General features: G+C 57.0%; 2 protein-coding genes and 1 long non-coding RNA gene across 13 annotated transcripts in view; 2 read left to right on the top strand and 1 right to left on the bottom strand.

The window, feature by feature from the left end:
• Positions 1–3831: 3831 nt before the first annotated feature.
• Positions 3832–6011, top strand: LOC139074784 (uncharacterized). Its single transcript, XR_011524534.1, has 2 exons — positions 3832–4395; positions 5322–6011. It is a non-coding gene; the product is annotated as an uncharacterized lncRNA (long non-coding RNA).
• Positions 6012–8649: 2638 nt separating this feature from the next.
• Positions 8650–12161, top strand: LITAFD (LITAF domain containing). 3 transcript variants are annotated; one of them, XM_070566808.1, is made up of 6 exons: positions 8660–8695; positions 8889–8935; positions 9841–9935; positions 10289–10393; positions 11611–11764; positions 11998–12161. In XM_070566808.1, the coding sequence occupies exons 5-6, from the start codon at positions 11634–11636 to the stop codon at positions 12104–12106; spliced, it is 240 nt and encodes a 79-aa protein (XP_070422909.1). In that variant the 5' UTR covers positions 8660–8695; positions 8889–8935; positions 9841–9935; positions 10289–10393; positions 11611–11633; the 3' UTR covers positions 12107–12161. The 3 variants fall into 3 exon arrangements, with proteins under 3 accessions (XP_070422908.1, XP_070422909.1, XP_070422910.1); XM_070566807.1 differs by lacking the exon at positions 9841–9935 and having other exon boundaries at positions 8650–8695; XM_070566809.1 differs by lacking the exon at positions 8660–8695 and having other exon boundaries at positions 8799–8935.
• Positions 12162–18700: 6539 nt separating this feature from the next.
• The window catches only part of USP7 (ubiquitin specific peptidase 7), a 62253-nt gene continuing 58468 nt past the window's right edge, over positions 18701–22485 (bottom strand). For all 9 annotated transcript variants that reach the window (XM_070566801.1, XM_070566800.1, XM_008528248.2 and 6 more), the window contains 5 exons: positions 22010–22109; positions 20926–21045; positions 20666–20737; positions 20433–20523; positions 18701–19975 (listed from right to left, as the gene is read on the bottom strand). In XM_070566801.1, the coding sequence (XP_070422902.1) occupies positions 19869–19975; positions 20433–20523; positions 20666–20737; positions 20926–21045; positions 22010–22109 (490 nt within the window). In that variant the 3' untranslated portion in view covers positions 18701–19868. The remainder of the gene's footprint in view (positions 19976–20432; positions 20524–20665; positions 20738–20925; positions 21046–22009; positions 22110–22485) is intronic.

Raw genomic sequence — 22485 nt, 5'->3', positions numbered from 1 at the left:
TGCACATAAGCTCTGTTCCACGCCGTGGACTGAACAAAACTCACGGCGGCCTGCCCTCCTGGAGTGTTACACTCCAATAGGGAGGCAGATGTTAAGCCCATAATCACACAAATCCTGCCGGGACCCACAGCAGGGACAGGCTGGAGCCAGGAGAGGCTTCTGGAGAAAGTGCTGACTGACCTGAGATCTGGAAGATCCAGAATTCAACAAAGGAAAGGACATTCCTGAGACAGGTTGGAACATGTGCAAAGGCCCTGAGGGAGCACGGCAGGGCTAGGACAGAGAGCCAGAACAGAGAGTGTGCAGTGAGATGGTAGGAGCCAGAATGGGCTAAATTTATGGGTCTCAATTAGGGAGTGTCATCTTTAAGAGCCAAGGCAGCCAGGGAAGGGCGTAAGCAGGGCTGAAACAGAGACGCCTCTCTCCAAAGTGTAACTTGAGCCCACCCACCTGTCCCCATGGCTTCACCCCTTGACATAGGCCTCTACTGTCTCACCAGGAGCAGCATCCCCCGCCACCGCCTCCACCCTCCCAATATCCGTGCCCACGCGCCAATCTTCTCTGCAGCAGTCAGGGTGATCTTTCAAAGGCACGAATCCCACCTCTGTTAAAAAATTACTCACGACACCTGTGAAAACAGTCAGGCAGAGTTTGTGCAGGCTCATCATGATGGAATCCTAGCAAGATGGTTGCCGACGGCAGGCCAAGGCGATCAGACATCACCCGGGGGATGGCGGGGCTGAGGAATTTGGTCAGATATTGTGGGTGATCAGATATGGAGGGAGGGGGATTCTGGCTAAACCGACTAGACAGGAGTCTTGCTAAAACCGGACCCTACAAGGACAGAGATAGGAGCTCAATTTGGGTCATAGTGGAACGGAGGGCTCAAAGGAGCCCTGATTCAAGTTGGTCAGGGAGAGAATCTTTGCCACCATGTCCCTCCCCCGCTCACTAACTCCTTATGCTCTTTAAATAAAATCCAAATTCTTCTCACGCTGTAACACTTCACAGCTGACTTAACCACATATAAGAAAACACCAATAAGTAACCTAGGCAAGTTGGAGGTTTATTTCTGCCAGGCAAAGGAAGACTGGGGTCGATACATCCAGGGTTGACATTTCATGTCTAGAGTCCTCAAGGACTTGAGTGTTTCCTATTTTCTTGCTCCACCATCCTTTAACATTTGGCTTCTAGCCTCAAGGTTGCCTCACAATCCAAAATGGCTGCTGGAGCTCCAGCCATCACACATCAGCATGTGCATTTAGCAGGGAGAGGCAAAAGAGTGTCTTTTCAGTCTCAGACACCCGTGTCCAGAGGACAACGCCTCTCAGAGTTCTCCTCTAAACCTTTCATTATCTTGTCTACCAGTTAATCTTCTGTCTCCCCAGTAGACCATAACTGTGGAAACACAAAACATTGTCCACCTGGCTCAGCTCCTAGCTGCCCAGCCCTGCACAGAGGAGAGTCTCCATAAGGACGCTTGTGGCAGTGACTGAATACATGAGTGGGTGAAGTGACGTGTGCACGACCCATTTCTCCCACAGCCCCTTTTCTCATCTTCTCCAGACGCACAGAAACGCAGACCTGCGGGACTGGAGTGAATCTGTTCCTTCGGCCTGTCCGGGGGCTTCTGGAGGGACTCCTGCAGGGGATGCGTGCACGGAGTCTGGACAGACGGGGAAGGGCATTCCAGGCAGGGGACCAGCATAATCGACGGCCACTTCTCGTCCTCCCTTCCTCCCGCTCAGAGAGGAACCGCCGCCCCCGGGGTGCGTTGGGAGTGTGGCGGGGCACCGAGGGTCTGGAGAGGAGGGCCGTGGTTCCGGGGGTGCTGGAACACTGCGCGGTCCTCCACGGAGAATCACAGCTTCCGGCACCCCGCCCCACACGCGCGGCCCCGAATTGTCCCCTGTCCCCACGCGTGCACGGCCTCCCCCACGATGAGCATCCCCGCCAGACATCAGCATCCCCGCCAGACAGAGTGGTACCCGGGATACAGGCCGCATCACCCACGGCCCGGGCGGCCGCCCACCCCGCCCCCCACGGGGCCCCATCCGGGTCCTTCCCCGCCTCCGCGGCCTCCAGGCTTTCCGCCCGCTGCTCAGGTCAGTCGAACATTCTGCCGCATTCGCTGTGTCCTTCTCGTGTCATCATTTTGAGAAGCCCCCTTCCATTTTCTGGAACAGATCTGGGGAGTGGGGTGAGGAGGGCCCTGCAGCTGGGCTGAGCCGGGAGTGGCGCTCTGGGGACAGGCGGTGGGCCATCCGGACCCTGCCACCGGCTCCCTGTGCCTCACTTTCTTCATCTGTAAGATGGGGACATGGGGACGGCCTCGTGTGGCGGAAGTGAGAGAGTGAGAGCGGCGCGCTTAGGCCGCAGCCTGGCACACGGTGAGGGGTCGGTATCACTGTGATTTCCTGTTTACCTCGCTTCTTGCTTGAACCTGGGTGTGGCCCTGGGGACGGCAGTAGTCACCAGGTTCCGGGCCCCTACGATGCCAGACTCACTGTACACCCTCGGTTGAGTCACATTCGGAGATCGGCACAGCTTAACTTGTCAAACGCTCGGCTCAACCCCGGAGAATCATCGTCCCGCTCCACGGCTGGGGAAACGAGGCTCAGATCAGTGGTGCAACTTCCCCAACATCACACAGCAATAACTGGTCAGGCTGGGATCTGAGTGTGGCCGGGTGACACGCCAAGGTGCTACCCCTCCAGGCCATTTGGACTGAAGTCCCTACACCAGGATGCGTCACTCCACCTGGGGTCTCAGAGAGGGGCCTCCCTGGGCTGGAGCAGGGCTGGGACCCTGGGCTCTGACAACACCTCCTTCCCCTTAGCCAGTGCTCTTGGTCTCTGTTGGGCCACTACCTTCTGGACAGTCACCTCCCTGTCTTCAGTCCACCTCCAGCCACCGCCCCTCTGCCCAGCAGCCCGAGGGGTCTTCTCTGAATGTAAATGGGGTCTCGGCACTCCTTGTCCAACCTCACGTTCCTCTACTCACTCCAGTCCAGGCCCACTGGGTACCACAGGGCCTTTGCACATGCCATCCCCTCATCCAGGAACTCTTTTCCCCGACATATTCCCAGGCTGCCTCTTTCTGGTCATTACACCTCAAATAAGGGGACCCTCAACCCAGCCTGAACCCCACGCAGTGCCCCCCAGTCTGTCCCATCACTTGTTGACCGGTTTTGTACGCCTGACACACAGTACGTGCTCCGTAAATGCATATTGAAGAACCAAGGGCAGCCACAGTGTTGTAGGATGTAGCAAGAGCCGTCGAGGATGAGAGGCCTGGCCGATGACTCAGTTTCCCCTTCTGGAAAGGGGCACTGGCAGAGCCCACAGTGGAGAGGAAGCTGCAGGCTGCACCCTTGGCGCTGAGGAGGCCCGTGGCGGGGGTCCTGCCCTCTGCCCTGCGCCCCCCGGCCCCCTGACCCCTCCGGGCTGCTCTTGAGACTGGACCCTGCCCTCCTCCAGGCAGGCCTCGGGGCTGGGCGGAGAGGTCCCTGTCGGCCCCATGGGGGCGCCAGTCCTCCCTCTGACAGAGGCCTCCCTGGTGCCCGGGGACCAGCTCTCCCCCTTCCTTCCCCAGGGCAGCAGGGGGCTTGGGGGGCGTCCACAGCAGCTCACCCCAGGATGGGAGCTGGCAGGGCTGGCAAAGCAGCCCAGAGAGGGTAGGGAAGGGCCCAGTACGACCAGCAGGGCCCGCCCAGGGCTCCGGGCGCCTCTGCAGGCAGGAACGGGAGCTCCTGCAGCCCAGCCCCTCCGCACCCCCATCTCCTTGCACAATCACAGCAGTTACTCATTCGCCAGATTCCCTCCTCCTGTCGCATCACCTCCCTGCTGGGCTGGCCCTTCTGGGAAGAGGGGATGAGCGGGAAGGGAAAAAAAAAGTCCCGTTTCCTTTTTCCCTTAAGCAACCCCAGCTGCAGAGTCTTTCTTATCGCTGGAGAGGCAAGCACAGCGCAGAGAGAGTGAGTGAGGGGCCCAGGGTCACACAGCAGGAGAGGACCAGGGGCGCCTCCCAGGGCCCTCAGCTGCCAAAACTGCAGGCTCCTTCCATTCCTGGACGGCCTGACCCCGTCCTGGCTTTTCTGACTCCGCTTGTTTCATTTCTGACCGTCACGGTGATTATCATTACTAATCGCTAACTCATCGCAAGGCGTCCGTGCGTCAGGCACAGAGCAGAGCGCCCGGCGTGGATTTCCTTCACTCGTTTTTCGTGCAGCAAATCTTTGTTAAGTGCCTGCTCTGTGCCAGGCATGGGGCCAGGCCCCCGGGAGATGGCGGTGAGCAGAATCAACGTGGCCCCTGTCCTCACACTGTGACATTGTAGGAGCAGCAGACCATGAGGGAAGACCTTAATCCACGAGTGGGCTAATTCCACACAGAGGTAACTGTCGTCAAAATTGAACCGGGTGGGATGGTAGAGGGTGCCTGGCTCCTCTGGCCGAGGGGTCCACGGCGACCCTCCATGAGGAGTGGCACGTGAGCTGAGTTTGACCATGAGAATGAGTCTGGGGTCCCGGGAGAGCTCAGGAAAGTGCATTCCCAGTGGCAGGAAGTGCAAAGGCCCAGGGGTGGGTGAAGGAACAGAAAGTAGGCACAGGAGAAGGACGAGGCAAGAAGGCAAAACTCTCATCGAATTTCGTAACACTCTTGGCAGAAAGGATTATTATTATTAGAGTCATTTTGCTCAGAGAGGTGAAGACGCCTACCGGGGGTCACACAGCTACGTAAAACCCCTCCTTCCCCATCCATGCCAGGCCTTATGTTGGGGACACAAAAGTTAAAAACAAACGAAACAGTCTCCAGGAGCCCCGAGCCTCGCAGAGAACTGATTGTCACAGAAGAGGCCCAGGAGGGGCCCAGCGAGGCCTCCTGGCTCCCGGTGGGGCCAGGCCCGCCCTAAAGGGGGGGGTGGCAGGGTGGCCCTGCCCAGGATGGCCACCGCTCCGCCCCGCAGAGCCCAGAGCGAGGAAGCCAGGCTGGTGCTGCCCCCCGGTGGCGATGGCTGGGATGGCCGGCGCCCGAGTGCAGCGCCCGTCTGCTCGCTCCTTGGTTGTCCCCCAGCGCCCTGTTCAGACGCGGCCGCCGGGGTCTCAGTCCGGGTGTTAGAGGGACCGTGGTCCTCAAACTCCCCCCAGCGGAGGCAGTCCCCAACGCCATCCCAAGGTGCCTAACCTCAAGACCATGCGAAGACCCTGGGCAAATGGGGTGGGCTGCCATGACTGGAGCAGGCAGCTCACTCATTCGTTCGCTCCTTCATTCGTTCGCACATTCACCCTGTGCTAATTGAGCATTTCCCCCCCGGGCCAGGTGCTGGGGACGCAGCAGGAAAGGCAGCAGGCACCCAATATCCGACACCAATACACAGAGGGGTGTGGATGCGCTCGAAGGACAGGTGCCGAGGACAGAGTGAGAAGAGGAGAGGGTGACACGTCACCACGTGGGGACAAAAGAGACCCGCGCCTGGGCAGGAACGCCCAGCGGGCTGTTTCAAGACTGGCGGGTGTGGACGCCCTGGGTGTTGGTGGCAGCTGGCAAGCGAGGAGGTCAGAGGCCGAGCTGGAGCGAGGCCAGACCCCCGAGGGGCACTGCCGTTTTCATGAGGACGAGGCCTTCGTGGGAATCAGGAAACAGCTTCCAAAAGACGCTTTCTCCCTCAGCTGAAAAACGGATGTCATGATTCACGAATCGACCGAGCCCGTGGTCGTGCCACAGACCCCTGCCGCCCGGCCAGACGCTCTCCCTCCGCTTCTACCACCTGACTGCTTGCGTGTTCTAGAACTTCAACTAAATACAATCCTAGGCCAGGTTTCTTTTGCTCAAAATCATTTTCTGAGACGTGTTCCTCTGGCTGCATACATCCGAGTGCCTCCCTCCCGTGCTGAACGGGCTCCCTCGTATGATATACACAATCTGTTTATCCACTCGCCTGTTGACACATTTTTTGGTTGTTTCTCAATTTTGGCTATTCTGAATAAAGCTACTATGAATTTTCTCTTATAGGTTTTTTGGACATACGTTTTCATTTGGGTAAAGACCTCACTGTGGAATTGCTGGTCACAGGTGGGTGGATGTATGTTTGGCTTTATAAGAAACAGCGAGTTTTACACTCACACCAGCAGTGTACGAGGCTTCTTGTTGTTCCCCATGCTTGTCAACACTTGGGATTGTCCGTTTTTTTTTTTATTTAATCAGTGGTACATACAGTTCTTAATTTGCATTTCCTAGATGGCTAGTGATGGTGAACACCTTTCCACTTGTAAATTGGCCATACTTCTCTTTCTTTTTGTGAAGTGTCTATTCCAGTGTTTTGTCCACTTTTTTTTTTTAAAGATTTTATTTTTTCCTTTTTTCTCCCCAAAGCCTCCCAGTACATAGTTGTATATTCTTCGTTGTGGGTCCTTCTAGTTGTGGCATGTGGGACACTGCCTCAGCGTGGTTTGATGAGCAGTGCCATGTCCGCGCCCAGGATTCGAACCAACGAAACACTGGGCTGCCTGCAGCGCAGCGCGTGAACTTAAACCACTTGGCCACGGGGCCAGCCCCCCACTTTTTTTTTTTTAACTTCATCTTTTTTTTTTTTCTCCTGAGGAAGATTAGCCCTAAGCTAACATCTGTTACCAATCTTCTTCTTTTTGCTCAAGGAAAATTGTCACTGAGCTAACATCTGTGCCAGTCTTCCTCTATTTTATGTGGGATGCCACCACAGCGTGCATGGCTTGATGAGCGGTGCCAGGTCTGCTCCCGGGATCTGAACCTGTGAACCCCGGGCCTCCAAAGTGGAGTGTGAGAACTTAACCACCATGCCACTGGGCTGGCCCCCTCTTGCCCGCTTTTAATATTGCGTGTTTAAAATTATTAAGATTGAGTTGAAGGAGTTCCTTTATAGTCTGGATGCCTGTCCTTTGTCACAAAGACGCACTGCAAATATTTCCTTCTTGGCCTTTTTACTTTATCTCCCGTGTCTTCACAGAGCAGGTGTTTTCGGCTTTGACGAAGTCATTTTTCCAGTTTTTCTTTTATGGCTTGTGCTTTGTGTCCCATGTAAGATCTTGATCAACGGTCACATTTGTTTGTTTTTGGTTGCTCTCCGCTTCTCGGTGTCGCTTTTTTCTTTTTTATATACTTCCTTTCAAATTAGTAAAAATAATTTTATGGTTCCAAAGTCACATCAATAAAGCAAGGTACCTTTGGAGAAAGGCTGCTTCCGGCCCTGACTCCCTCAACGCCAACGGCTCCCGTTTCTCATTAACCCTCCCTTTATTTCTCCTTGCGTATTATGCATCTCCCTCCCCATTTTCTTACCCCAAAAGTAACGCATTACATATATCTCTGTCTTCTTGTGTTTTTTTTAAAAAGATTTGATTTTTCCTTCTTCTCCCAAACCCCCTGATACATAGTTGTGTATTTTTAGTTGTGGGTCCTTCCAGTTGTGTGCGGCATGTGGGATGCCATTTCAGCGTGGCTTGATGAGCGGTGCGATGTCCGTGCCCAAGATCCGAACCAGAGAAACCCTGGGCCGCCAGAGCAGAGTGCGCGCACTTCACCACTGGGCCACGGGGCCAGCCCGTCTTCTTGTTTTGTAATGATATATCCTGGAGAGAACACTGCATAACAGTCCATGGAGACTTTCCTCTTTTCTCTCTCTCTTTTCTTTTCCTTCCTTCCTCCTTCCCTCCCTTTATTTTTGGTAGCTGCAGAGTAGTTATATGGATGGACATTTGGGTTATTTCTAGCCTTTTCTGCAGAATTGAATAGCCTTGTGCCTACGTCATTGGATATTTTTGCTAGTCCATCTTTGGCGTGGATTTCTAGAAATAGTATTGCTGGATCAAAGGGTCCCCCATCTGTAACTTTGCTAGATGGAACCAAATGCCCCCTCAGGGTGGGTGTGTGGGAAGGCCACTGTCCCTTAGCCTCACCATAGCTCCTGGCTTCTGCCGGTCTGACAGCAGGCAGGGCTCTCTCGGACGTCCCCAGTATTTTGGAGCACGTGAGAAACCATATGGTTCGCTGATCAAGTGTGCAGACGTCACTTTGCGCCTTTGTTCCACAAATGCCGGCTGTGCCCTTCCAGGCTGTGACCCCGGTAAAGCACTGAGCCAGCCCAGGTACATATATGTATGCACATATCCGCGCGTGTGTGTGTATACGTGTGTGTATACACACATGTGTATGTACGTACATATATATGAGTGTGTACATATGTACATACACCTGCCTACACTTCTAAAGAGAGGGACATGAACATCCTCACAGATCTGTGCACACACTGGGGGAACTTCCTCAAAGCAGAATTGCTGCCTCCGATCAGATTCCCATTTTTAAGGCTCAGGGTGATTCTCCCACCTGTCCTCGGAACCACAGCGCCAGTTTCCAGGCCGGTGTGGAAAGGCCATCTTCAAGGGTCCCTCAAGCTGGGCGGCTGGGAGGCCCCGCCCCTCTCCTGCAGAGAATGGGGACAAAGCCCACCGCTCTGGCCACCGTGAGGACACACATCGCAATGGCTGTTCCACCTGAGCCAGGCGCAGCAGGAGGCGCTGGGGGAGGCCTGCACTGCTGGCAGGATGGGGACCTCCCCCAAGACAAGCGCTCGGTGGCTCGGAGCTCGGAACCCGATGCTGCCCGGATACCGTTGCTGGCACAAAGGACCTCCAGTGTACCAAGATGGAACCATCCCCAGGGTGAGGGTCCCCCCTTTCAGGTGACCAGTTGACTGTGGGGCCCTCGGGAAGTTGGCGAGGACACTATGGGTCACCTTGCGGAACTGGGGCCTCAGCCCCCTCCCCAAGTCCTGCTGTCCCCCACCAACCCGGGGACCACGTGGCCCAATGGGGACAAAGTGGGGCCTCCCACATCCTGTGCCCTCTCTTAAAGCATCGAAAAGAAGTCTCGGATCAAGACTCATGACTCCCTCACATCAGGTACAACCTGCCCGCCTCCCCCCCAGCCCACCCCGGGGTGGCCAGAGACAACCTAGGCTGACTGGGGGGGGCCGGGTGGGTGGGGTCCTGGCTGTGCTCACGTGATCATGGGTAAGTCGCCGAATCTCTTTGGATCTGTTTTCTCACCTGGAAGATGGCTGAGAGAATTAGAAGAGATGAGGGCTGTTGGGTGGGCAGGGGCTAACTCACTGTGAGACCAGAATGACTTTCCGTTCACCAGACCGGGGCCAGGTACTTAATTCTGACCTTCAGTTTCTTGACCTGTAAAATGGGTCCCCAGGCAGGGCTGCTGGGGGCGCTGGATGGACACGAAGCCTCTCCCTGTGCCACGGATTCCAGGCTGTGGGGCGAGAAGCAGGGAGCAGCTGCCTGCTCTCTGCTGGCCCCACTCTGGGAGGAGACCCCGGGCACCCCCTCCAGCCTCGAGGCCCCTTTCCCAGGCGAAGCAGGTCCCTGTGCAAAGCACCCGTGTGGGCTCCAATAGATACCCAGGGGAGCCCCCTCCATTGCCCACACCTTCACTGAGATGATGGGGCCCCCACGCTCTCCTCTCCCAGACCACACTCTGGGTGTCCACGATCCCAGAATTCCTTGTCCAAACAGCCTTATGCCTGCTTCCAGGGCCTGTGTGGGGCCTCTGCCCAAGGCCCGGGGGCTGCCTTCCTGAAGGTAGGGGACAGAGCTGGGTGTGTACACACCTTGTGGGTCAGGAGGGAGCAGAGGCTGGGAAGAATGGAGGGGGCCTGGGACCCATGCGCCCTCCCTTTTTGGAGCCTCTGGACCAGAGGCAAGGGCCGTAACCATAGCAACACGTGCCCTGGCAGCAGGCGTGCTCAAGTTCCCTCCTTGGCCCTGACACCTACTTACTGGGTGACCTCGGACAGGTCACTTAACTTCTCTCAGCCTCGTCTCCACAACTGCAGAAGTGGAATAACGCCACACAGCTTCCTCGCTGGGGATTTGCCAAGACTCCACGGAGGTGTGCAAAGTGTTCAGCACAGAGCTGGGCATGTAATAAGTGCTGGATACTCAAAATAGAAGGGGTGAGGGGGCCCCCCACTACTTGTGCATCCTTGACTTCCCGGCACTGCCTCTAGAAAGATCCTCCATCCGACGACTAGAGGGCAGAACCGGAGTCAGAAACACTGGGGTTCAAATCTCAGCTCCTCCACCTACGAGCTGTACACCGGCTGGGAACTGGATTCTGGGCTCCAGGCCTCAGCTCTCCCTCCTGTAAACGGAGCCTCCCTCCGGCGGGCCTCGCCTCGGCTCAGCGCTGTACACCCACAGGAGGCCTTCAGATCTGAGGGTGTCCTCTTTCCTCTCTCCCAGAGCCTCCTCCTCCTCCTCCTCCTCCTCCTCCTCCTTGCCCTCGGCCTCCAGAAACTCAGGCTTCTGTCCCAGAGTACCCCCAAGGACCCCACGTGGTTCACACCGGTGAGTGCTGCCCCCAGCCTCCCCTCCTGGCTTCTCGGTCTCGTCCTCAGGACTGCCCCGACCACTTCCGGCAAGTCCTCCTCCCCCGATGCCCACAGCTGGTCGGTGGCCACCTTGCCCGTGGCTGCGAGCTTTTCTGTCCAATGTGAAATCACTGGGGGAGGCAGCTGGACAAAGTAGGTGCTGGGGGAATGTTTATGGAGTGAAATCTTGTCGTCTCCTGGGCAAATGCACCACCCCCCAACCACAGAGGAAGAGAATGTAGACACCCCTGCCCCGAGTGGGGGCCTGGGCTTTGGGACTTTTAAACAAACTTGCCAAGGAATTCAGGAACGCTCTAAAGGTGAGAGCTGCTGGGCTGGGCTGTCAGTTCCCAGTGGGCAGAAGGAGAATGATGACCTCCCCATTAGAAGGCACCGGTGAGAGCCCTTGGGTCGCCCCCTACAAGCCACACCTGTTCCCTGCCAAACTGGGGAGGTCCAGGCCCCCACAATCGGGGCTCCGGCACTCCAAACCCCAGCAGCCCCTCACCCCGGGCCCCAGAGGAAGCCAAAGTGTGCACCGGCCGTAGACCCCTCCTTATCGCTCGGGACAGTCCATCCCGGCTGACCCGGAGCCCTCGGTCCAGAACACCAAAGCTCAATGGAATTGTGTTTTCTTAACAAAGTCAGCCGGCACCCAGGCCCTCCTTCTTGGCAACCCCAAGGCTGTAGAAACGGCTGCAGTGTTTCAAATAGCTAAACACACACTTTTGGGTCCCCCTGTACCAACGCAAGAGAAAGAGACAAGAAGAATGCCAACAGGAAGGGTTTTGGTCACTGTTTGGTTTTTTACAAGGCCAACTGCTTTCCCAAAGGTGTCAGTTAGGGCTTTTTAAGCGCAGGGATTAGAAACCGACTCTGGCTGAGTTAACTGAACAAACCCCAAAGGGAACTCACTGAAGTGAAGGGACCCCGTGCAAACCCAGGGATGCGCCCAAATTCCCTGCAGACCTCGGCCAGGGGAGGCAGGTGTCTTGACCAGGGGGCCTCTGAGCCCTGAGAGCTGGTGTGGTGGTGGGGGGGGGGGGGGGGATGGGACTGGAGGAGAAACTGGGGCCCATGTGGACTGCCTGGGGGCTCAGAGGAGCACGGAGAGCCTGCAAGAAGGTCCAGCCCAGGGGTGGACACTGGGGAGGCGGAGCAGAGGGGGCCCAGCTGAACTGTCCCCTCCGCCAGCACCCCCAGCCCTGTTCACCAACATGACCACGATGCAGTCGGCCATGCCCATCCAGTTCTCGTGTCCCTACTGCGGGAACTACATCATCACGGTGACCCGCCCGGTCCCGGGGGTCCTCACCTGGCTGCTGTGCACGGGGCTCTGCTTGTTTGGGTGAGTGGCGCGCCCATGGCCTGCACAGGCACCCTGTGGGTTTGGGGGAGCTGGCGGAGGCAGAGGGCCCCGTGGGGGGCAGGGCAGGACCAAGGACAGAGCCCCCCCCCCCCCCCCCCCCCCCCCCGGGCCTGGCCCCGCCCCCGGCTAGTCCCGTACAACCTTGGTGGGAGCCTCAGGCTGGCCCGCCCCCGCCCCCACCCCCACCCTGCCCGATGCTCCCGAGGCTGCAGGTGTTTCCTGGGCTGCTGCTTCTTCCCCTTCTGCGTGGACAGCTTGATGGACGTGATGCACACCTGCCCTGTGTGCCAGCACCAGCTGTTCCGCTACCAGCGCCTGTGACCCCTGCAAAATAAATGTTGACCAGCGACCTTCAACCGCCCACGTCTGTCCTGCAGGGTCCCTCCTCCCCGCGGTGGCGCAGGCCATGAGGCGTTGCCCACCTGCCCTTCCCTCTGCCCTCCTGTCCCCAGGGCAGGTCAGGGTGGCGCTTAGCCGCGTGCCGGGTGCACAGCGGGTGCGCAGTTAGCAGTGGCCGAATGGAGGCTGGCAGGGTGGTGGCCCTTCCTTCGGGGGTTCCCTCCTCTTCCGACCCCTTAGAAACCACAGTCCACTGATCAGTTCCCATCTCTTCTGGTTCCTTCCATCAGCTCGAGCTCCTGCATCTTTATGAAACCGGCTCCCCACGCACCTGCCCCTCCCTCCTCCACCTCATCCGGGCTCACGCCTGGCCCCCTGCCCTGCCTGGTTGACCAATGATGTCCCGTTGCGAAACCCAGCATCCACCTGCCTGGATTCTCTGCAGCCCCTGAGCCTCAGGCTGCGGTCTTCCCTGCAGTCCGCAGGGCGCCCCGTGCGCCCTCTCTGCAAGCCCTTCACTGATGCCCCCAGGGTGCTGTCTTGGGCCTCTTCTCTTTTGACATCACTCCTGAGGCTTCTGTCCTCACCTCTGGCATCCCACAGCCTCCACCCCCCCGCCCCCCAACATTGGATGCCCCAAGGGCCCCGCAAACCCCACAGGTCTCAGAGTGATCTTTCTTCTTGCCGCCTCGTGTGGCCCTGCTGGCTGGGGATGGCACCGCCGCCTCCCTGCAGCTTCCCGTCTTATTCCAGAGCCCTCCAGGCCCTGCGCACGACCTTCCGTCCCGGGCTATTTGCCCCTCAATGATGCCTTCCTCTCCTCTATCCCACCTGGTCTTCCTTGAAGGAGGCAGCAGCCCCCGACGGGTCTCCCTGCCCCAGGTCTGACCTGCTCCTTCCCGTCTGCACCAGCAGCCAGTGGCTGGCACAGAAAAGCTTAGTTAACCCAAGTAAGAATTAGTAACTTCAGGAGGCCGGCCCGGTGGCACAGCGGTTAAGTTTGCACATTCCGCTTTGGGGGCCCAGGGTTCGCCGGTTTGGATCCCAGGTGCAGACCTACACAGCACTTGTCAAGCCATGCTGTGGCAGGCGTCCCACATATAAAGTAGAGGAAGATGGGCACGGATGTTAGCTCAGGGCTAATCTTCCCCCGCAAAAAATAATAATTAGTAACTTCAGCTCTGAAGACGCCAGACACCTGCTTGGAACCGGCCACCGTCAGGACCGAGTCCAGACTTTTGACCTGGGGTCAATGGAGGCCGTCTGTGGGCTGGCTTCTTCTTCCCTCCCCCGCTCTGCGCTCCGGCCAGCCAGAACCCAGAGCTGCCCATCCCCCAGGCGTCCAGACTTCCTCTCCCCTCTTCTGGAATGCCCTGCCTGCCCCTTCTCTCTGCCTATTCCTTCCAGCCCCGGCTGGCCGGCAGTGTCACCAACCATTCTTGGGCCTTTGTCACTTTCCTCAGGCCCTGGTGCCCTCAGGGCCTGGCGGGGACAGCTGGGTTTACGGGAGCTGGGAATCTCAATCCCGTCCTTGCTCCCGTTTAATCCTTACAATTCCTCCAGGGCCAAGCAGGCAGCCGCCCTGTATTGCACACGCAGCTGTGTGGGAGCGTGGCGAATGCTTAGGATGCTCAAAGGCCCCAGGCTGGTTACGAAGGGGATCCCTTCTGGCGAAGTGGGATCTGCCTGGGGATGAGGCCAGGACAGGGATGGGCCAAGGGAAAACCCAGGGGTGCAACGAAGGGATTTTTTATTTAGCAAAATATGCAAAACATTGTTCACCCATCTTTTTAATTAAAATAACTTTCCTAGAGAAGGGAGCAGGGAAGTGATGGGAGAATTAGGGGCCAGGGGAGGAAGAGGTGTGACGTACATTTTCTTCACTAAAACGTGGCCCAGTGGTCCTCTGTGATGTTCACCAGCACGTCCTACAGATGCGGAAGCTGAGGCCCGAGGGATGGCTTGTCCAGGGAAGGCGGGGGAGGGGTGTGTGTGTGCTTGCGTGTGTGTGTGTGTGTGTGTGTGTGTGTGTGTGAAGTGAGAGCCACTCTGCCCGTGGCCTGCTGTCACAGCACTGGCAGGTCCTCATGCCACACCAGCCAGGAGGAAGGACGAGCTCCGGGGACAGAGGTCTCCAGATGTGAATGTCTGTCCCTCTGCCGTCTCCCCCGGCCCCTCCCCGAGATGCCCTGCAGAGCCGGGGAGAGCACTGACTTCTGAGTCAGCACCCGCTGCACGACAGGGGGCCTCAGTCTGCACATCCAAACAGGACCCATCTGAACAACATGTTTCGAGTTAGAAGGTGAAGCATCTGACACAGGCGAGGCGCCCAGTACCTGGGAACCGATCAGGATGGGGAGGGGCGTGCCAAGGGAACCCAAGGAGGCAGAAAGGGCCCAGGTCGACAAGACACGTGGCCCCCCATCTGGTCTCCGTGTCTACAGGAGAAACGGTGAGAGGGTCCATCCTGAAAGGGAGAGCGAGTCACGAAAGCGGGGGCGGGCAACCAGCCACCACTATCCGGAGGAAGAGTCCTGACCTGGGACCTGGCCAGTCTTTGGTTGGAGCAGGTCCGCAGCTCTGCAGAGGCTCCCGGGCCCTGTGGGTGACAGTCAGGGGTGTGCCCGATGGTCAGCCTCTGGCCGGGGCTGACACATCTGCAGAGCTCAGGCCCCTGTTCTGAGTCCATGCTCCAAGCAACTTGCTGGGTTTGACTTGGGTTCGCAGATAGGTGCACAGACCTGAGCGTTCGGTCCTGTTACAGTCACTTCCCAGGGCAAACGCCAAGCGGGATGCAGCCCGTGAGGGTGCTGCCCACCACGTGGGTGGCGGCCCAGGTCCTCCTGCACAAGCCTGGCTTGGCCACTACCGTGCCTTCAATGAGGTCCCGCCCAGTGCCAGCCAGCACCCTTCTGCCAGTCCACGGTCAGCCCCCAGGCCTTTCTCACTTACACTGTCCAGTGTTAAGAAAGAAAAAGTCATTAGTCAGCTTTTAAAAATTGGGATATTTATTCACATGGAAAATCCAGACTTTTCGGCTTCTTGCAAAAAAACTCTGAAGGTCCAGCTGCATAGGACCCACATTCAGCAACCATCACGCTGAACAACGGCTGTCCCCCTGGCTGAGCCCCCCCAGTCCCCATGTCCCCACCATCCCAGGACCTCCTCACTCACTGCCTTGAGTGACAACTGGGTTTAAGCCACTGTTCCCCTTTCTTAGTCTTAATGTCTGAGGCCTTGGCCCCGGGCAACCTTGGTTCTCCTGTCACAAGAGCTGGCTGCAAAACCCGGCCCCGGGGGGCGGGGGGGGCGGTGTGGCGGGCATGGCCTCACTCTCCCGCACACCTTTCCCTCTGGTCCTCCGTGCTCACGGTCTGCCTCCGCACCAGCTTCTGGGTCCTGCCAGGCGTGGCCTGGAGGTGTGGCCAGGAGGGCCCAGGACTGGGAGGGCGACAGTGCCCTGCCCTCGGCTCCCGCAGCTCCTCATCTGAACGTGGGGACGGCCCCCTCCCTCCTTCCCAGCGAGGCTGGGTGGGGGCACCTGGAAAGCAAGGTGGCAGTGAGTCTGGTCACGGCCAGCTCTGCACCTGGCCAGCCCCGAGAGCCCAGCCAGTTGCTCAGCCTCTCAGAGTCGGTGTCCGGGTCACTCAGGCTGCCCAGATGCCTCACTGGGAACTGCGGTGCGACGTGCTCAGGGTGACAACTGTTACGAGGACTGCTGACAGGTGCTTAGCTCCATTCTCCCCAGAGAGCCAGAGCCAAGAGACAACAACCCCCATCACAGGGGCAGCCTGGAGGGCACGGCGCTGGCCCCCAGCAGGCCACTAACAGGACCAGTGCGCCTCCATCACAGGGGACACCTCGCACTCACCTCCAGCCCCGAGCTCTCGTGGAAGCCGGTGGCTGGCCGCCTCAGGTGGCTGTGGGCAGAGGCCTGCCGGGTGGCATCTCCTCGAGCCTGCCTGTGCTGTGCACAGAGGCCAGGAGGAAGCTGCAAGGCCCAGTGGGGTGGGGTGCACAGAGGGGCCACAGCTGACCCTCACCTCTTCCTGCGGCGCCGCCCAGCCTCTCCGACAGCTGGGCAGCAATGCGTCTGGATGGTGGAAGGACACCTGTCTTTACTGGTGGGGACGGGGGTGGGCCAGCACCGCTCTCACTACGGGAGTGGGCTCCATCCGTAGGGGGGTCTGACTCCGTGGGTTTTTCTCTCCTAACATTTCATTACGAAAAATGTGAACAGTGATCAAATCCGAAAAGATCTTGGTGTGAACGCCCTTCTGCCCACCCTTAGACCACCGGCTGACAGTTCCTGGCCACATGGGTCAGTGGCCCCTTGGAGCTCTGATGAGCAGGGACCCCTCCTCCGGAAGCTGCAGGCCCAATTCGGCTCAGACAGTCCCAGAGGCCCCTGCGGTCCGGTGTCAGGGCCTCACTCAAGGTTGAAGGCGTGAAGGCCAAGTCAGCACAAGCCTGACCAGCGGCTCAGCAGGCCGCAGCTAAGTGTTAGCGCCTGTGGCGGGTGGCGCCTGCACCGGGCCGTGCAGACAGAAAGTCACCAGGGCAGAAGGTTCTAGTGGACAGCACTAGGTTAGAGCAAAATGGCAAGACTGGCAGGAAACGCTGCAGCTACCCACAAAGACATGGGGCCGTGTGGCTGCAACTTGGCCACATGTGAAACCTGTTTTCAGTGAGGGGCCCGGTCTGGCTCCAGGGCCACTGAGGCCCCTTCTTCCTCCTCTGCGGGCGGCCCTGCCAATCAGATGGCTCTGAAGTGCCCCAGGCTGCTCTCCCGGCTGATTTGGGGCTTGGAGAGCCAAGCTGACTTCTGCCTGTCCTCATTCACAACTGAGGCTTCACTGGAACACAGCCTCACGCGTGCACTGGAGTGCGGCCGTGGCTGCCTCACTGCTCCGGCAGAGCTGCGTGGTCACCACGGGACCGCCCAGCGCTGCAGAGCCGAGACCCAGTATCGTACACTCTGATGTGAAGGCGGTTTCAAACTTGAGACCTCAGTCAACTACTCATGGATCTCAAACCCACACGCCAACGCAGCACGAACACGTGCGCGGGACAGGGAAGCGGGGAGAGCCACACACGAGGGCAGCCCCGGGGGTCCTTGCTGAGGGAGAGGGCCCTGCAACCAGCCCGTTTCCCCACGCCCAGAACCCCGGCCCAGGTCCCCCTCCGAGGGACCCTCGTGTGTCACAGAGCGACTCTGCAGGAGGCTGCCTCACCCTCACCCTCTGTTACAGGCCAACACCACGCCTCCCAGAGGTACAGACTCCTTAAACGTGATCATGTATCTACTCATATAGCAGTGACACCAACGCAGCTGGGGATGCACACTCTCTTCTTGCTGGATGTGGTGGTCCCCATGACAGCTGACTCAGTCTTAGAGAATGCCAGCAATTCGTTTGAAAGGCGGTCCCCAAGCGCAATGATCAGGGGACAGTGGGAAGGTGCTTAATGCTCCAAGGATGCTCGTGGGCACGTGAGAGTCTACTGTCAAAGATGAAGATGGCGGCCCTGTCCCCTCGGCTGCTCTCAATTTTACAAGGCCATTTCTCCCAGCACAAGGCCTCTGTGTACAAGTCACAGGGATGGCCCACAGTGACCATGAGCCCCTCATTAATGCAACACTGTGGTTCCCAGGGGCGCAGGGTTCTAGGGACTCAGATGGCAGACACATCTTAGAAGGGAGAATGAAACATCCTCAAGGGTCTGGAGGGAGGCCTCTGAAAGGCAGTGGTTTTCTCCCTTTAAAGTTTCATCTCTGGGGGCCGCCTGGTGGCACAACGGTTAAGTTCGCGGGCTCTGCTTTGGCAGCCCAGGGTTCGCCGGTTCAGATCCTGGGCGCGGACCTATGCACCACTAATCAAGCCATGCTATGGCAGGCGTCCCACATACAAAGTAGAGGAAGATGGGCACAGATGTTAGCTCAGGGCCAGCCTTCCTCAGCAAAAACAGGAGGATTGGCAGCAGTTAGCTCAGAGCTAATCTTCCATAAAAAATAAGGGAGAATACCAAGTTTCAGTTACCTATGACTATCACCAACCCTTGGCCAAATCTAAAACTAAAAACCCAACACTTGAACGTTCACTGAAAGACCCACACTTGGCGGGGGATCCTTGCCGGCCTGCCCACGGGAGCTGTCTACGCGCGGGTGGGAGGCAGGCCTCGGGCGCAAAGGCACACGCCACAGTGGAAACCTGGAAACCAAGTCGCTCCGAGGGACAGACCAGCCCAGAGACCAGGAACTGTGCACTGGGCGAACCGTGGAGGGTCACGTCCCCCGGGTGCAGCCCTGCCCTGGACTATGCCTTCAACGTCTCAGTATTTCCAGTCACACTTGTACACAGCTCCCTCCTGGAAAACCTTTTATTTCTCAAACACGACTATACGGGGCAAAGAAAACCCCCCAAAATCCAAGACAACCCCCACCCCCAACAGAACTGTACATCAGCACTGAATCAGGGCAGACTCTCTCGGCAAAACCCTGTGAGGAAGGAAGGGGCTTCCCGGGCCGAGCCCCAGGGGGAGTGGAAACCCTCAACCTCCACATCACTCACTGAAGGATCATTTTATAGAAAATTTTATTCAACATACAACATTTTCCAGCAAAAAGGCAATATACAGGAAGAGTTGGTGTACACTGCTGCTACAGAAACAAAAAAATACTGGAAAAGGGTGAAAAATAAGTGTGATTTGCTGATTCTATTTTACTGCACTCAAAACTAGACACGCGGCTGGCACGAGCTCCAGAATCGAAGGCCGGGGCGGAAAGAAAACTACACACAATGAATATCCACATCCGTGAGGGCCACCTGCAGACCGCCCGACAGAAAGCCAACCTCCTCCCGGGGAAAGTGTACATGGTCGTTCATTAAATATACAATTTCATTTCTCCTTTTTTTTTCTCTTTTTTATTTTAACTTTTGTACAAAGTCAACAGCTTACTAACCACTAGTGAGCATGCCCTCTTTGCTAAAAGGCTCTCCTGTCTTGTGTCCCGTCTGTTCCACTGGAAGGAAACGCTATTTATAATGTTTTCACCTGCGCCTATGAACTGCTGAGCTCATCAGGTTTGCCGAGAGGCAGCACAGTACACCTTAATTGTATTTAACAGTGTTTGCAATTTAATAAAAAGACCCCAGAACGTCTGTCAGGACTGGATTCAGTGCATCCGCTCTGCAAAGGGGCTGCCGGAGCGGACGGGCTGAGACGGCAGCGGAGGAGAGGAGGACCGAGGAAGGGGCGACGGACGCGCGCTGGAGGACAGAGCTGTTTCTTAGGCTGCGAGTCTCTCTGTTTCGCCTTTACAGATGCACAAAAGGTCATGGGAAGTGTAACTGGAGGAAAGACGGCGGGTGAGCCTAAACGTGAGAGCGGCGGCTGCAGGGCTGGTGGCCGGGCCCCAGGAGGCGGCGGGCAGCTCAGGCCCCCGGGCAGAGGCTGGCGCCCTCCTCTCCCGGACGCAGCCAGTCGCCTCGCATCGTGGTTACCATAAAATAACTCTCATTGGCATCCAAGCTTTATAAAAACACCTTCATTTTGCTCAAAAAGGGCAGTCAATAGATACAGAGAAGCCAAACTGAACAGCCTCGACAAAATAAAATTAACACCAGCAGCAAATCCTCTTGCTGAAGACTTGGGACACGGATCGAGTGCACTGGGCCAAAGTTCTCGGCTGTTAAAAAGGGGCACACACCCAGCTGGGCCTCGCCCTGCACACCGCAGCAGGAGGTCAGTTATGGATTTTAATGGCCTTTTCCAGGTAGGTGTAGCGACTCCTCTTGGGGGCTTTGTTGAAGTGGTCGAGCCCGAGCCAAGGCCGAGGGTGAGACATGTTTCCTGGGGGAGAGAAACAGTGAGACCAAGAGCGGACCTGGACCCCTGGGCCGGGGGCCACTGCGGACGCCAACCCCGAGGTGTGGGTCCCGGTGAAGCCAGGACTTCCGAGCGCAGGACCACGCAGAGGGAAGGGAACCACAGCCACGGAGCCCCGCAGCGGCTCCCATGGGCGACACAGCCGGACAGCACGCCCGCCACCCAGGGCCACCAACATGGTGACGCTGAAGCTCAGTCTGTTTAGCCCCCGACTAATGCATGCCGAGTGTTTCCATCTCTAAAGATCCGTCGGCCGCAGGCTGCAACCGCTCCCTGACAGCTAAGGGAGGCAGGCCTGGGACCCCCGGCTGCGCACACACACGAGCTGGCGCATGAACCCAGGGCCGCTGGCCTCCAGCCACTTACCACTTGCTCCCGAGACTTAGCTCACGCTTAAGAAACACCATGGGAGGGCTCTTACCAGGCTGAGGCTCGAAATCTTTCAAGTTTACTTCATACTCATCTTCATTTATGTACTGGTGTCGGCCCATCATCACAATGGCAAATTTAAACTGGAAGACAAAAATGAGACCTCCTCCATGAATCCTGGACGTGGGCGCAACTCATTCCTCTGGCTAAACAAGTCAGGCTTCTTTATGGTCAAGACGGGAGTGCGCTGCCCGTTAATGACTCACGGCGGCTGAGAAGACCCACCTTTTCAAACTCCTTTTCCTGGATGTCTAGCAGACTCTGAATCCGCTTCATTACTTCTCGGAAATGCTCGCCCTGCGAAGGGTGAAGGACACGTGTGCTCATCTGTGCCACACTGGCAGCTCCCATGGCCAGGCAGATGCCACCAAAGCCCAGGACCAGTCCGGCAAGGCCGAAAACCAAATGCAGCAACGCTCATCTGAAGTGGTAGGAAGCTTCCAGTTTTGAGACGAGATTCTCAGCCTATCACCAAAGCAGCTCACCTGGTGTATCCTCAGCAAAAACGGGATTCCAAACGTCCCAAACACCTCCTTGTGGAAATGCGCCACTGTGACCAGCATCTCGTTCTCCTTATCTATGTCTACCTGGTCCAGAGGTATTTCCTGAGGACAAACAGTAGAAACACAAACAGTTAAGCGTCACGCAGTGGATGCAGACAACACACCACATTTTGGGGCCAGCCCTGTGGCCGAGAGGTTAAGTTCACACGCTCCACTTCGGCGGCCCAGGCTTTTACTGGTTCGGATCCTGGGAGCGGACATGGCATCGCTCATCAGGCCACGCTGAGGCAGCGTCCCACGTGCCACAGCTAGAAGGACGCACAACTAAAATATGCAACTATGTACTGGGGGGATTTGGGGAGAAAAGGCAGAAAAAAAATTTATATATAAAACACCACATTTCAATTCTGACTTGCTATTCCAACAAGTTAGCTCGCTCATATTTTTGCCAAAATGCCGTGTTCAAGTCTTGTGAGAACGATAAGAACTCAGAGCCAGAAGATATCCAAGTTGTTAACACTGCGGGTTTTATGAGATCAAATAATGCGTTATTCCCATTACTGTGGAAATTTCAGCAACTCGAACATCAAGAGGGACCCACAGTCTTGATGAGATTTGCTTGGTGGTCTATATTTAACGTTAATTCCTGAAGACAAACACTGTGTAATTCTACTCCTGTGAGGGATCTAGAGCCATCACATTCAGAGGAGGCAGAACAGAGGAGCGCTCCTGGGCGCGGAGTCTCGGGCAGGGAATGTGACGAGGCTGTGGCGAGGGATGGTGGTGATGCTCGTTAACAGTGTGACATACTGAACCCACCAAACGGTGCGCTTGAAGACGGCCAAAACGGTCAAGTTAATGTTATGTATATTTTACCACCACAAAACATTTACTGTTTTTCAAGATCTGGAAGAATAAAATTAACCTTGAGGATCACTTCAGTGACCGGTACACCAACCCAGGCAAAGCCACTCGGGCAGGTCGACACGATGCTTCACCGACCGGCGGGTGGACTGCCCCACCCACGAGGGCCCCCGGGGGCTCTGGGAGTCTGCAAGGGAGTTACCTCTATTCGAAACGTTCGACTTGTCGCGGGAGATAAACATTCTAACAGTTCGTCTTCTTGGTGCACACCAATAATTTTGTAGCTTACAATTTCTAGCAGCCTGTGCAAGACAAGGGGGGAGGGGAGCGACAGAAGCTCCTGTGAAAAAGATGACTGACGAACAGTTTTCTCGAAAGAACATTTTTATTATGAAATGCTTCCTGCAATGGCTCTGAACTAGGCGGGCCTGGGATGTTTTCTCGCGCTCTTTAGAGAACAAGATAAAGATCTCATTCTTTTAGTAACATTACGAAGAAGACATTCTGGGAACCAGACAGCCAAGGCTGTCTCGTCCTGCCAGCGGACTGACAGGCAACTGACACGCGAGCCGACTCCCATTACACCCGAGGCTTCTTCCCACGGCCTGGATGGTGGCTACGCTCATCAGGAGCGGCCCAATTTCTCAAATACAACTAGCTTTCCCCAGTTTTGGTTAT

Source organism: Equus przewalskii, chromosome 12 (genome assembly GCF_037783145.1).
Source record: "Equus przewalskii isolate Varuska chromosome 12, EquPr2, whole genome shotgun sequence".
In the NCBI taxonomy this organism is placed as follows: Eukaryota; Metazoa; Chordata; class Mammalia; order Perissodactyla; family Equidae; genus Equus; species Equus przewalskii.
The sequence above is the reverse complement of the archived record's forward strand: the minus strand, read 5'-3'. Positions and strand labels throughout refer to the sequence as shown.

What these genes read in the sequence shown, in the direction of transcription:
- LITAFD (XM_070566807.1), top strand. An exon ending in ACCCCACGTGGTTCACACCG is followed by an intron (nt 10,394 to 11,610) that starts GTGAGTGCTGCC and finishes CCCCTCCGCCAG; the next exon opens with CACCCCCAGCCCTGTTCACC. An exon ending in ACGGGGCTCTGCTTGTTTGG is followed by an intron (nt 11,765 to 11,997) that starts GTGAGTGGCGCG and finishes CCGAGGCTGCAG; the next exon opens with GTGTTTCCTGGGCTGCTGCT.